Source organism: Pteropus vampyrus, unplaced genomic scaffold (genome assembly GCF_000151845.1).
Source record: "Pteropus vampyrus isolate Shadow unplaced genomic scaffold, Pvam_2.0 Scaffold45, whole genome shotgun sequence".
Classification (NCBI taxonomy): Eukaryota; Metazoa; Chordata; class Mammalia; order Chiroptera; family Pteropodidae; genus Pteropus; species Pteropus vampyrus.
Window position 1 is genome coordinate 7,589,015 of NW_011888826.1, and position 14,556 is coordinate 7,603,570.

General features: G+C 35.4%; 1 protein-coding gene across 3 annotated transcripts in view; it reads right to left on the bottom strand.

Annotated features, from left to right (window-relative positions):
• ASPH (aspartate beta-hydroxylase) overlaps nt 1-14,556 on the bottom strand; it is a 187,196-nt gene that overhangs the window by 138,205 nt on the left and 34,435 nt on the right. Inside the window, exon 5 of one of the 3 annotated variants that reach the window (XM_023530069.1) lies at nt 8,743-13,469. The exons of the other annotated variants lie outside the window; for them this stretch is intronic. Within the exon in view, the coding sequence (XP_023385837.1) occupies nt 13,225-13,469 (245 nt within the window). The 3' untranslated portion in view covers nt 8,743-13,224. Of the gene's footprint in view, nt 1-8,742; nt 13,470-14,556 lie in introns of those variants that run through there. 3 annotated transcript variants of the gene reach the window in all.

Consider the following 14,556-nt stretch of genomic DNA (forward strand, 5'->3'; position numbering starts at 1 on the left):
CTAAAATTTACACGAAAAGCCATTAACAAATGACACACAGAGGTTACATGACTAGTGAAGAAACAAATCGATGATGCTAATGTGCTTCAAAAGAGAGCAATGTGAATGAATATCAAAGGGTAAGAAAGATTCTTGGAAAAATTGGCAGCTCTCAATAGTTAGAGACTAACCATCTATACAATGACTGTGCTATTCACATGTGAAACGCTGTCAAAGTTTTTAAAAAATTATGCCAAAAATGTCATTTATTTAGGATTCTAAGTGTCATCTCACAGTGCGATTTAAATCAAAAACTTATTAGTACTATCACAAAATAAACTTACATACTTAGTGTTTAATTTTCACTTTTCAGGACTTTTGATTACCACTTCATGTTATGAAATTTCTGTCTTGGCTTCTCGTTGACTCATTTAAAAAGGGTAATCTTTCCAGTATCAATTATCCTTAGATAATAATTTGAAAAAGCAGAGTACGGCGAGAACTACGTCCTGAATAAAAAAGTGAATAAAAATGAGAATGCAAGCAAAATTTTAAACCATTAGTCACAACTAAAAGCTTATCTCACTCTAAATCTTTTAATTCAATCGTCAGTTATCTAATGCCAATGCAGACAAAGTGTGGCCTCCACTTTGATAAAATTCTGTTGAAGCCTTTATTTACTGAAGAGAAGAAAAAAAAAAAGAAATCAATTCTCCGTTCACAAGAGATCTTGAAATATTTTTAAATGTTTTAGTAAAGATGCTTCAATTCTTGAGCTGACATTCAAAGGAGAACTCGATAGAACTAAAATATCTCCAAGTGCTTCGCTAAAGAGATAATGTTGTGCCCCATGGCCGCTGTCCTTCAAAATCCAAGGTAAAAATTATCAGAATGCCCTAGAAAATGCAATTATAATTCTATGCGCTTCTGCAAGGGAGAAAAAAAAAAATCATCCATTGAAAACTTAACACCTGAAATTTGGTATATACATTTAAAAATCAATCCATCTTAGCAGCAAGAGCAAACATTTTAAAATCTGGTAACCTTTATGTGTGTTGAATAACTGTTTTGCTTCTTGATCTGTCCAGTTCTCAGTGAGAGCCTCCCTCTGCTCCTCCCAGAAGCTCTTTCCTGCAGGAAACGTCTTACGTGGTTTGAGTGGAACATGCTCAACTCCCACCGAAAGCTTTGTGCCCAGGGAAACCAATCTGTGTCCAACTACACAATGTAGTTGTGACAATGGTCACAGATGGTCGCCAGGCCTAACCAGGCCAGTTCTAATTCTCCCAGAGCCCTTCCAGAAAACTGCCTCTTTGCACTAAGATTGCTACTCAAGAAAGACACGTCAGGGGCCTTCTGAGGGCCATCTTCATCGGGCGGTGCCTCCACATAAGTAAAGCCAAGCGGAAGTTAGCAGAGCCAGATCTGGACGAGAGCTAAGAAGGCAGAGCTGTGATCACAGGTCTGTGCTCAGAATCTGGTCATATGAGGCCAGTGCCCCTGTATCTGCCAACCAAATGAGACATAAAATCCCTTTTTTGGTTTACTGTGTTCCTGTCATCTATAAAAACAACAAAATTCTGACTAATCAACATGTGAAACCCCAAGTTACCACGTGTTACAATTTCTCTGGGCCTCAGTTTTTAAACAATAAAATAAGAGGATTAGATAGAAATACAAAATTAGATATTCTCTAGGATTTCCATTTCGATGTATCGATCTATTGTCAGATGAAATTTTTGTCAACTAAATGTTTAAGTGTTTGTTTTAAGCAGTAAAAGGTGCTAGCGTAAGCATCTGCACTTAATGTGTACTCATGTCTAATGTGAAATATCTTTAATTAGGTCAAAATATCAGTTTTTAAGCTCTTCAGAGAAAACGGAAGTTGAATAATTATTTTTTAAAAATAAAATCTTTGTGGCAGCACTCTTAATTCTGTTACAACCAATTGGGTTGTTCTTAATAACTAAATTTCACCAGCAGTCACAATTAGAGATTTAAGACCTCATGCGCGAATAGTACAAACCATGTGTAGAAATGTATTCACATTGAAATTTCATTTTATTAAATGTTTTCTGATGGGCTAAATTCTGAGCTCTAGTGAGATCTCAAATTTGCAATTCCTTAGAAATGGTAAACAGTTATGATACAATCAAATATGAAAAATAAAGCCGTTTCACCAAAACAGCTGAAAAAGCATGTGATATAAAATGAAAGGATATCTTAATTTGAAATAATTAAAGCCTTTCTATAGTATTCGGAGTCTGTAAAGACATCAAAAATAAAAGTGTTCTAAATTGTTCTTCTAAATAAAATTCCCTTGTATTCATGACTAATCCAGAGTTCTCAAAACGATGCATCTGGAACACAGAATTTACTGGTTGACAGCTGATGGGGCAGGACTGGTAGAGAAGGGAGAGGTAGCCGAGAAGGGGTAAAGAGTGGGGAGGCTTGGAGGGATGAAGGAGATAAATAAAGGAGATGGGAAAAACTGGGGAGGAGAGATTCAATAGGAGAGAGATGGAAGGAGAAGGGAAAGTTGAATTAATCTGGGAAGAGCCTGAGGAAGACCTTGAGAGTCTAGGGGTGGGGGCCAGAGTCTGGGAAAGGAGGAATACAGACGTCAGAGGAGCCTGAGAGGGGGCACTGGCAAGAGAAAGGAGTGGGGGGGGTGGGGGAGGAAGGAAGCTGACGAGGAAAAGGGAAGCAGGAAGGGGAAGGCAGGAAGAAAACCAAGGGCAAATGGAGACAGAAGACAACTTCCTATCTACCAGAGTATTTATCATCCCTGAAAGTTATATCACTCTGCATATAAATACTATTTAAAGTCTTAATATTATTATTCAATTCCAATATAAGTATTCAATACATTAATAAATTACAATTCATATTATACATATACATTTATCTGGATACGTGAGCAATACATTAATAAAATAGAACTTATTACATCACATTTTTATTACATATTTTTAAAGCTTCATCTTCTAAATTTAGAAGCATTAGTCAATGTACTTAAATTTCAAAGAATTTACTTGCTGAGCACCAATTTATACATTCAATGGCTAAATGACACATCTTCCCCAACCAGAGCAATACTCAATACTTTAGCAGCAAATCACAATAAAGAATATTACCATTTCCTGGGATGGTGGTGTTAGAGCTTTAGCTCTTTCTCTTCTGGTTATTTTCCTTTGCTAAATGTGCCTGTTTGGTAGAACTTCTACCTTCTTTTCTGTCATCTTTGTCTCTGGATGCCACTTTACTAGAAACATCCTTTATATTTGCTGACTTTTTCCTATTTTCCTTGGTTTTAGCACCTTTATCTAGTCCCATTTTCTCCTTTTCTCTGTCCTTTTTACTCTTAGGAGACTCTTTCCTGGATATATCAGAATCAGCAATTTTCTTATCCTTCCGGTCATTCTCTTTCTCTTTCTTTCCCTTTCTTCTCTCTTCATTCTTACTTTCCTTCCTGGACTGAGGCTTCTCTTTTTCCTTCTTGAGCTCTTCTTTAGTGAGTTCTTTAACTTTCGAGTTATCCAATCAAAGGAAAAAAATGTTTATTGCAAGCATCTCTTAATTCACAGAATGGTAACTTAGTGCAAATGTATCGTCTTTATTTAAAATCTCCCCCCACACACAAAATGATCATTCAAAAAGTGACATTTAATCCACTAGTTTTAAATTGGTTAAAAATAGATGCAAACCTTTATAAAGCACCAACTATACAAGAAATGCTAGAAACTTGCCACTACATTTTTCCAGCTTGAAATATGGTATGGTTTGTCTTTAAACAAGATTAAAATGCAATACTATTCAATGAGTCCATCCATAAAGGTAGTGCTTTACACGAAAAACTAACTCACATTTCACAACCATAATGACATAATTAAAGGAATACTGACAACATAAGAACAAATTTTCCATAACTAGCAAGTATTTGTACAAAGATAAGTTTTAAAATTTTAGTTCTAACAAAAAAATTATGTCCTTAAAATGTGTGTGCTTATACTCCTTGAAAACATTATATGCACAAATAAAAAATTAAATACAATTTTTTAATTAAAAAAATACAATGTCCATGAGTATGAAATTTTAAATTCATTATCTATGGTGTGTAAAATGACAAGTAGAATTTTTCTGTTAATATTTAACATTATGAAATCAGTATTCCTTTAAGCATGTTTCCTGTTAATTTACGTAGAGCCACTCAAGCCAACATATATATTGTCCATGCTCACAGGGGAGAGAGCAATTCAATGGAATATACAGGTAATTTCAAGTCTCATTAAGACACTGCTTTCAACTTGCTTCATATAAAATTTAATAACGCCATTAGCCAAAGCTTTGAAATTTCACCTTCTTGCTCTCATTACAAAATTGTAAAAGAAGGAAGGTGTTTATTGCATGATGTAGCATTTAAGCAGAAACAAAGAAAATGAAATATTTCTTTAAAATAATAAAATGTGGAAAATGTGATTTTCCGATCAAAATCACGTAAAATTAACATAGCACAAAATGTTATTTGATTCTTCCAGAAAATCTTATTAAAACTTTGTAAAAATGCAGAACGGCATTCATAAAGAATCAGCCATCCAGGTCCCCACTCTACGCTAGTGCTGCTCATAGAGCAACACAGATAGTAGCACTGCGAGAGCAGAACGCTTGTCTAAGTGCTGAAAGTTCTGTTTTCTCCCCAGGAATTATTCAGGTGGGATACAAAGTTAAAACATTAAATTTCCCAATCTTAAAATTAAAATACAAATCACAAAACCCTGCAAATCACATAGTGAAAGTCTCACCTGTTAATGTCTCACTAAAAACAAATTACAAACAATATGCCAAGCACTTGAACACAAAAGATTATAAATTTGTAAAGAAAAACATGCACTTTCCCCATGCCCCTCTCTCTGAAGGACATATATATTTACATATGAACAAGAAAAGCCAGAGGGATATAAAATAAGGCTGTAATAATAGGCTGTTAGCCTACGTATAATGGTTGACAGGTATAGAAATTTTCAAAAAATTATAATAGCAAATATAGCGAGTTCTATACCAACATAATGTGGTGCTACAGATTATATATCTAAGTTTTTATTTTACCGACAACTACAAGTTTGACCACACTAGCTTTTATTGTGCTCTAAGACAGAGTGTCATCGGCTTTTGGAGAGATGAAATCATTGATGAGTTCATCTTTTTTTCCAACAGTAATTAAAAAATTCAAACTTAGAGAGGTTTTATGTTGGAAGGTAGGATATATATGTACAAATTCACACAGAATAACAATATCATGATATTGTTATATATGTTGTTAAAGACTGTTACAAAGTTTTGATAGTACAAAGAGGAAATTACTTAGTATTACAGGCTTGAGACGGAAAATTCTTTGATGAAGTCTTGATAAAACTACTTATGACCAAAAGTGCACTCAAAACCAAAAAGCGATAACGTTTAGCATTAGTAACTGCATTTATAAAACATATCTAGAAAATGTCATGCATTTTCAAGCATTATACTTGATTCACTCAAGGCTAATTTGAAAAACAGAAAATACCTTTAGCCTTAGTTTTTTTCTTGACTACCCCACCAGGTCCTTCTGTTGGTATTTATAAATGAAAATAGGTTATAAACAGAAAATATTAAGGTATTTAAAAATATAAGTATCTATAAAATAGTTAAAGTCGATGCAGCTATTAAACAAATTACTTAAAAACACCATTTAAAAATACACTCCTTCAAAATATAAATATCTATCATTTATGTCATTTTAGAACCTTACTTTCACTATCTATAACAAAAAAATGCATTATAATCCAGATTTAGTCAACTTCACAACGCGCATTAGACCTGAAAGAACTGCTGGCTTTAGAAACGTCTAATTACCACTGAAAATGGTGTGTCCTCCGTGGTGCCTGGACAGTCACTGACTGCTGCTCTTGACACAGATGCTCAATCAGAAGCACTAGGGGTGAAATGATCTGAGGACTTCATTTCCCAACTTAATCAGCATTGCCATCCAAAAAAAGGACACTATATTTTAATACAATTTTTACCTTAACCATTTGAATAATCATTGCTTTTTCCCCCCCATAGTTTCTTATCAAACTTTCTTTATTAAAAAATCACACAAGTAAGAAATACACTATTATGCAGATCTATATTAATTTTTATACTCTTCATCTAAAGACTCTGCAATAGCCTTCTATTTCCTCTCGGCAAATGAAAGTTCCGATAATGGGTTTATTTTTAATCCTCTAACAAATGTCAATACCATATATCTCTCAGTACACTCATTCATTCCAACCAGGCTGTATTTAGCATCCCAGCCAACTGATGTTCCTGATTCCGTCTCCTGGTCACACGGTCGCTTTGTTGCACTCCTGTGTCAGCAAACTTTCCAAAGCAGCATTCCAAGTTGCCAGTCCATTTCCCAGGCGCACCGCTTTTCACCTCCTGTGAGGTAGCGCCAAACACAATCTGTTGCCATACAACTAAGGTCTAAATCGCCATAAGAAAGCCCACTAGCTCTTTTACACCCTTCCTGTTGGAAACTACAGAACCCGATCTACACGTTTCTCAAAACGGTAATCGCACTCCCACTTCCCGTTAAGACGTTTTCACTCCTACTGTCGTATTGTTCAAATCACCCTCTGTTCCTCGTCCCTTCTCCTTTCTCTAGTCACTGCAATTTGTTGCCATCAAATGAGACAGTCCATTTGAGCATGGTAATTTATTCTGGTTGCACTATTCCCATCATCATTATGAGAAAAGAAGTATTAGTATGTCTTACCCGACTACATTAAAAAAAGAAATGTAAATTAACTGTTCCATGTGGCTTCATATATCTGTCCAATTACTTGATCATACAGCCATAATCATAATCAGTATGTGTGTGTGTGTGACAACTATTTTTCACAGACAACACTTGATTTTTTTCCCCTAAACTCTATCAAAAATAGCATGCCACACCGCAATAATGAATGCTATCTCGGACCACTGGCACTAAAGTTTATTTCAAAATAAAATATCAAACATCCTTTTAATGCCAACTTTTAAATACCTGGCATTATCCAATGTGCAAAAGAAATCATCGTTTAGTAGTAAAATGTACTTTTAGTGACGCTAATGTCCCCTACGGACGCCTGCATGTTCCTGAAATGCAGGGCTGGATCATCCTGTTAGAAAGCAGCGGCGGGAATGAGAGTGCACACCTCTCCCCGTCACTATCACGATAGAGTCAAGAGTGTTACTGATGAAATATCAGTGAGCTGAAATATTATTAGATCAGCATCAGATTAGTAAAACAGGAAAAAATAGTGAGTACTTTAGTTAAAACTTTTCCACTTTGGGTATAAATCCTTAAAGAGATACAAATTAACAATGTGCAATATAAAATTTCAAAGTATCGATATAATCTACATTTTCTGAACTTAAGGTCAAAGGTTTTTAAGATGTTTGACATGACAAAGACAGCTTAATAATTTAAGCCACAATGATCATGTTCAGTCTCTGAAGGAACCAGTATAGGAATGAAAGAAAGCACAGCACTCAGAAAACAGGAAGTGAATAGAGGAGTCACTAAGTTATGAATAAAAAGAGGAGCCAAGAAAATGCAGTGCTCTAAAACTGAAAGGGGCAGTTTTGGGAAGGAAGGTGTGGACGAAGGTTCAGGATGAGGACACTACTGAATTACGTTAGTTATTAAATGTACCATAAGGTTGTTCAGATTACAGTTTTACGAGTAGTACGAGAGGTGGTCGCATTACGTACAATAAGAGAAAACACAGGTGGAAAGAAAGGTGAGCAAAAACCCAGGGTGCTCCTGAGGGGCTCTCTTACCTCCTTAGAGAAAACCGATCGTATGTGCAATTTTCCAAGATTCTCAGCGGGTAGAAAAGGAAAAGGGTTTTGAAGAGTTTCATCTGCGTTTGTGTGCACTGACGGCCGGAGGAAACAAACGTATGCGTGTAGGAAAAACAAAGTGAGTTCACGAGAGGGCAGAAACGATAAGCCCGTCGGGGGGCGTGCACACACAAGGGGAAGGGTTAGCGTTGGAAACCAGAAGATGCCACATCTGAAAAAAATGACTCAAAAAACATTCAAAGAGTCAAGAAATGTCATATAGTATAGAGAGATGGAGATAACAGAATCCAAGTCAGAGTGGACTATCTTGGTAAAGTGGAAAGCAAAACTGCCTCTACAGAGAAAGGAAGATGGAAGAGTGTGGAAAAGGTTTTGAATATTTACTAAAGAGAACGACACTGTCACAGAGAAGTGAGTGCCTCACAGAGCTTCAATTCAGGTAAATGTAGAATGGATCTTTTTCCAACAACAGTGTGAAGCCCAGTGGTGGAGAAGGGGGCAGTGGTGATCCAGGATTGACGAGCGCATGAAGGGGAAAAAACACATACAAGCATAGGGACATTAGAGAAGAGGCCCCAGAGAAAAGCACAGAGCATGTATATAAGACTTTGTTTTTATGTAATTCCTAATTCTAGACAGAATTAATTTCTTATCGTTTGGAACTATGGTTGATGTGGAGTCCCTTTACAGCATCGAAAAGCACCTAGTGTGCCCTGTTTTTCTCCTTTTCTCTCTTTACTACCATAGCCAACATCCAGGAGCAGGGGAAAAAAGTAATGATCCCATCAAATAAAATTCAAGATAATACAATAACTCCTTAAAAATAGTATCCAAGTAATATATAGAAAATTATATTAGAGCCGGGAAAGGAAGCATCTTAGTATTCTGTAATCCCTTTGGATAAGTTGTTTTTATTGACAGAATAAATGCTAATTGAAGGCAGTCGTCAAAGAAGCATTGGGATGTGGTTACAGTCAAGAGATTGACAAAAATGAATAATCACCACGTTGTTTACTTCCACTTTGCCCTGTATGTTTATTCTGATGGTTTCTAAGGTGATTACTGTCAATGGCTCTCTTACTACTTGGGAATTCTTATACAGAAATTGGAAAAAGAGCAAGTCTAATGTTCTTCCCTTTGAACATCAAAGAGTCACCTAAAGGTAATTAATATTATTTTGGTAACTGTCTCAGAGCCACTATCCCAGACACATTTTCAAAATGAAATGTTCTGTATGAAATTAAAAACCTCAGTCATTAAACCAATAGTTGGACCTGCAATAGACATAATTTTAGAAAACTGGCTCCATTACAGAAATGCAAGTAGGTACAGCAAGATATTCAGAGTTGGCCATAGAATTGGCAGTCTGGGTATCGCTTCATACTTAGGTCATTTCAGTCACTTCCACAGTCCCTGGTGAGACCTGTGAGCCACTCTGAACCTCGGTTTTCATCTTCCTCCTTCCCATACTGAAACATCATGCGTTATTTCAGCATTGACTATAGATAACAAAAAAAAAGGCACAAATACCTAAGTAAAGGATCTGTGAACTAGGCAGACTGTTGCTCAAGAATGGATATCTGGTTTTGGTAAAATGCATATTAGGACATTATAACAATTTCTTTCTTATTTTTAAATAGATGGTATAACAGACATTTTTGAAAAAAGGGAACTATAAAACTTTCAACCCTCTATGATAAGTAGGGAAAGGAGGATTAGAACATAACAGAACCAAAAGATTAAAAATTTAGGAAGGGATTACATCCAGAGACTGAGAGTTCAAATAAAGAGAAAATGCAGATTCAAATACAAATGAGATATGGGAAAGATCGCGTGAAGACCTCTGTTAGCATAAGTCGGTTTATTATACAAACTTCAAAATGTTCTTTCCCTTCAAGAAAATACGTCCAGTAATTTTTTCACTTATTTAATTTGGTTAAACAATAACAAAAACATACACACCTCAGTGTTTTTTTATGCAGTGAGTTACTCCTAAGGAATGAAGCCTAAGAACTGGTTGTTAACTACAAGGAGCTCACAGTTTAGTTAATACCTAGTCCTATGTATTACAAGTTATCTCAATGAATAACTGGGGCAGAGAATTCGGTATACTGTTCCATCAGTCAATTTGTGATGATGAGTCACTGAATTTCATTAAAGCACTCCAAATATGTGCCATGATCAAAGAAAATTCCACAGCCCAAACGGCAGAAAATAAGTCTTTCTTGTTTTATAGACCAGAATCTTATTTAGAAAGGGTTGCTGAGTATCAATCCCCATGAGGTGTAACTGCCAACTGTACGAATTAAGAATAACATCTATGTCTAATATATCCTTTTGATGATCCTCCAAAATTATAAACATCAGGATAGACAAGGAAACATTTTGTTCAGTCTCACTAACTACAAAGAAAAATAAGCCAGAATTCAAGCGGAAAAAAGTTTTCTTACATGTTTGGATACAGCTCTCTAAGACAGGGAGGTAATTTCCAGAATAAAGAATGTAGTACAAGTGAAAAAGCAGAATCACCCAGCATTCTACTATGTCCGAGGCACCTGCATGATTCTCACAGGCAGCAAGCCGGCAGCTAAGGTCTCAGGAATATAATAAATAAGATCAACACCTAAAAGATGCTTCTCCAACTGACTTACTTCCCATCGCTCGTGTCCCAGGGAAAATCAGGGCTGAAAGAAGCTAAAGTACAGAAAATAAGTCCCCATAATGCCACTTCTTTCTGGAGTTTGGGGACAAACTCCAGAAAACGTAGTGCCTTTCCAGTTGGGCGAATGGCAGTGTATGTGAAGAAGCAAAGGCATCTGTGGGGAGACAACACCACATCTGAATACAGAGCACGTTCGGCAAAGTTCCTTTGATCATTCAAAACTGGAAAAGCAGAGTAAATATAGTACATCTTAAAATTCTGCAATTATAAATATTCAAATGTACAGAATACAATTTGTCTTTTTAAAGTATGGTCCTCAGTTTAAGCTAGGAAATTATGAAACAGAAAATTATATAATAAATCCTTAGAAAATTAAGAATTATAACATATATAATAAATAACATTTAAGTGAAGTAATTTTGGTCAGCTTCAAAATACTCTATTGCAGTTTTGCAAACAACTTTATTTTTTGTCACCAAAATAAGCGTTAAGCACAAGTTGAAGGAAGTCACAGAAGGCAGGGGTTCACCAGCTACTCGGATTTTTCCTTTCTCTGAGGTTTTTCAAAAGGACTCATTGGAGGGGAGGCTAAATAAACGGCAAATTATAAGCTCACATCCTTATTTTTCACTTACAAAAAATAAAGCATAATTAATTTCTGTACATAAAATGTGTTAGTATCAAGACAAAAAAAGAGCCTGATGAGAAATTAATGATTCCAAACATTTTAAACACACAAATCTGATTATATACTTCGCATAAACTAATCAAACATCTTCTAGCGTTAGTAGAAATGAAGCGTTAAGAAATAAGACTGCTTTAAAATAAATATACATCTCAGACATCTGGCTAAGTAACTTTCATTGACAGTGGAGCCTAAGAATGCTTTTGAATTTAAACCTAATGAACTTTGATATTTCACAGTACTTAAATTCAAAGTGGAAGACACAATAAGCATGGGTAAAAACTGCATAAGCTTTCAAAAGAACATTATTAAATCATACTCATTTTAGAATATTATAACATATCAAAATCAAAAGTTTTTGACTGTCAAAAACATTAACAGAATAAAACATATCCCTAAATAATGAGAGAAAGACAAACTAGAGTTTTAATAGCCATTTGCGTTTTAGATCACTGTCCAATGTACAACATACATATTTATTTCCAAAAATAACTTAATGTCTTTAAAAAAATAAGCTTAGTAAACTGAACAGTTTTCCCTGACACATGTAAATGGTGAGTGAAGGTGGAAACTGGTACATTCCCTGTGTTCTGATGAGACCTTCTCTAAGGCTATAGCTTCGATAGCCTACGAGAATGATTTCTGCCAAATAAACTAGATTTGTCATAGTTCCCTCTGAAAAAATGAGTGAAAAAAGCCACTAACAGAAAGCAATTTGATTAAATATGAAAAAATAAAAAAATATTTGAAAAGTAGAAATTAATATAAAGCATTGAAAAAAATAAAAACATTTTCTAATTTTAAGCTCTGAAGAACCAAAGCTAAGTTTCACAGAAGCTCTAAGAGATTTAAAAACATGAAACGCCACTCCCTGAGAGAGTAAAGAAATCAAAGGTCTTAGGTTTTACTGCTTTCAAACTGTAAGAGCTTTGATTACGGAGGAAATGAATGAACTCTCATTTTAAGAAATACATGTTATATATGGCTAATACAATTACTTTTGATGTTATTGAAGCAAACTAAGTTTAGATAAATTGATTCAAAGATGGTTTTAAGGTTTTTAATGGCAAAAATGTATTCTCCTAAAAAGAATTACCACATTAAGAAATTTAACTTAAAAATCTAAAAATCATTTTATACCTAAGTCAAAGCTGATAGCCAATTAATAAGGTAATACAGGAAAAAAAAATGGAAAAAGACTTATTTAGGATGAATAATTTTAATATGTACAACATTATTTAAGATACATATTCACATTTTCCTTCTTGCGTAATATGCCTACTTTAAAAAAAATACAAATTACTTTCTCTGGATGTGTACTTAGAAATAAAATTAAAAATAAATTCTGCTTTCATGGACAGACATATTCAGACATACTACTATCTGAATACAATAATTTAACTACCCTAAGGCAAAAACATGGAGTTATTTTCAAATTATTTTAAAAGCACCATTAATACAGAATTTTACATTGAAATTGGTATTAACCTATCAGATAAATCAGTTAACCTACACAAATTACAATTTTTAAAAAATCAGCTTTTTTAAGAACCACCATTTTACACATCAGTCATGTTAAAGATCAACAGAGAAGCATTTAATTGATGAATCATGCTAGAAATAGTGTGATAATCAAGTCCATTATAATCATCTCAATAGTGTGTTAGAAAGACAAGCATCAAGGGTTAATCACAAAACAATTTGCTATTAAATTTCTAAATTTAGTGAATACATAAATCGAAACAAAACAATACAGAAACCAATTATACCACCAAAAACGTCATTCTCAATGCACTTTGTAGACAACTACAAGAATGAAAAATGCCGCTTTCTTCACTAGAAGTGGGGAAGCCAAGCTTAGGACTAGCTGGGACTGAACTGGGGGAAAAGGTCGCATGGCTGCCTTGTACTGTTCGATCGCAGCCGCCCCACTGCACGACGGGGAAGCCCTGGCTGAGCAAAGGAAAGAAGGGGAAAGGAGCCAGCTTCGGGTTTTCATAAGCCAGTGACGTCAGTCCCTGAATCAAAGTTACTGGTTATGTAAATCCAAAATGACACAAGTCTTTCCCTGAACCCCTTCATTCTGTGACGTGCCATCAACACCATCTGCGGTCTCGCTTTCGTCTTCTTCTTCTTCTAGCATTTCAAAAGGAGTCATAATATCATAGAGAAATGAGAGGAAACCATAAAACCAATCTGAACTTTCCTCTGCTAAAATATTAAGGACTTCCTCAAGAGAATCAATATTTTCATTACTGCCATCTTTGGTCAGGCCTACATAAGAATAAAGGAAGAGAGAAAGAGAAAATAAGGAGAGCAGTTAGGCGGAAAAAAGAAGTTGAGGAAGAGTGATCTCAAAAAGGATGTGCATCATGGACACGGAGGTTTACAGAAAAGATATTTTGGAAAACAAAGGAATTGATCAAGATGCACACCTTACAATCAACTCTCAATCATATGTGCTAAAGGAAAGGTACCATTTGACCAATCCTCACCATTCCTACCAGCCCCTAACCAGGTTTGCCTTTCTCTCATTAGAGAATCTAGAGCTGAAAAACACAAAATTGCATCAGCCAAAATCGATTGACTATTGTCAGTGAGAAGAGTGATCACAGTATGAGGGCAAAAACATAGATACTTCAAACGACCTCCAGATTTGTTCATTTACCAACCAGATATTATCGAGAGTTGATTATACAAACATTTACATATATCCATAAATATCCACTGAAAAAGAGAAAGGTTCATTTCCTCAAACCTTGCCCCTTAGGACCTGGAGTTAACTTGGGAAAATCTGAAATTAACGTGAATAACAGGATTACTGTGCATAGCCTCCACAGATGGATGGGTATAAATGCATTCAAATCATGTAACTCAGAAAGTTTACAAATTTTAACACTACAAGAATGTTACCTTTATAATGCTCCGGCTACTGACTCACGGTCCTGTAATTGTGGCCAATGACAAAAGTCAGCTATTAATAATAATTCACTCTGCCTACCAACATAAAATGGGATCAAGGCCTTGGCCAGTCATTTGTAATAAGATCATTCCAAAGTTCTCTCCCCATCAGCCCATGAAATTAGCTTTTACTGCAAAGACTCTGACTCCTGCTGTTTGTAAGTCCTGGTCCCAAAACAGGGCTCCGTGATGGAAAGAAAGCCAAGTGATATTGTTTTTATCATGTGGGTTTTTTTTTTTCCTATGAAGAACAGGTATTGGGTAGGAAAGGTCTGTTGGCTCCAGTAAGTACCAACGTTCACCAATACTGCCAAGCTCTATACAGCAAGGCCCATAATTTTGAGGAAGTGGGTGAACCCACCAGGGGGGATGGTTCCAGCTGTAAGAAATGTGAACATCC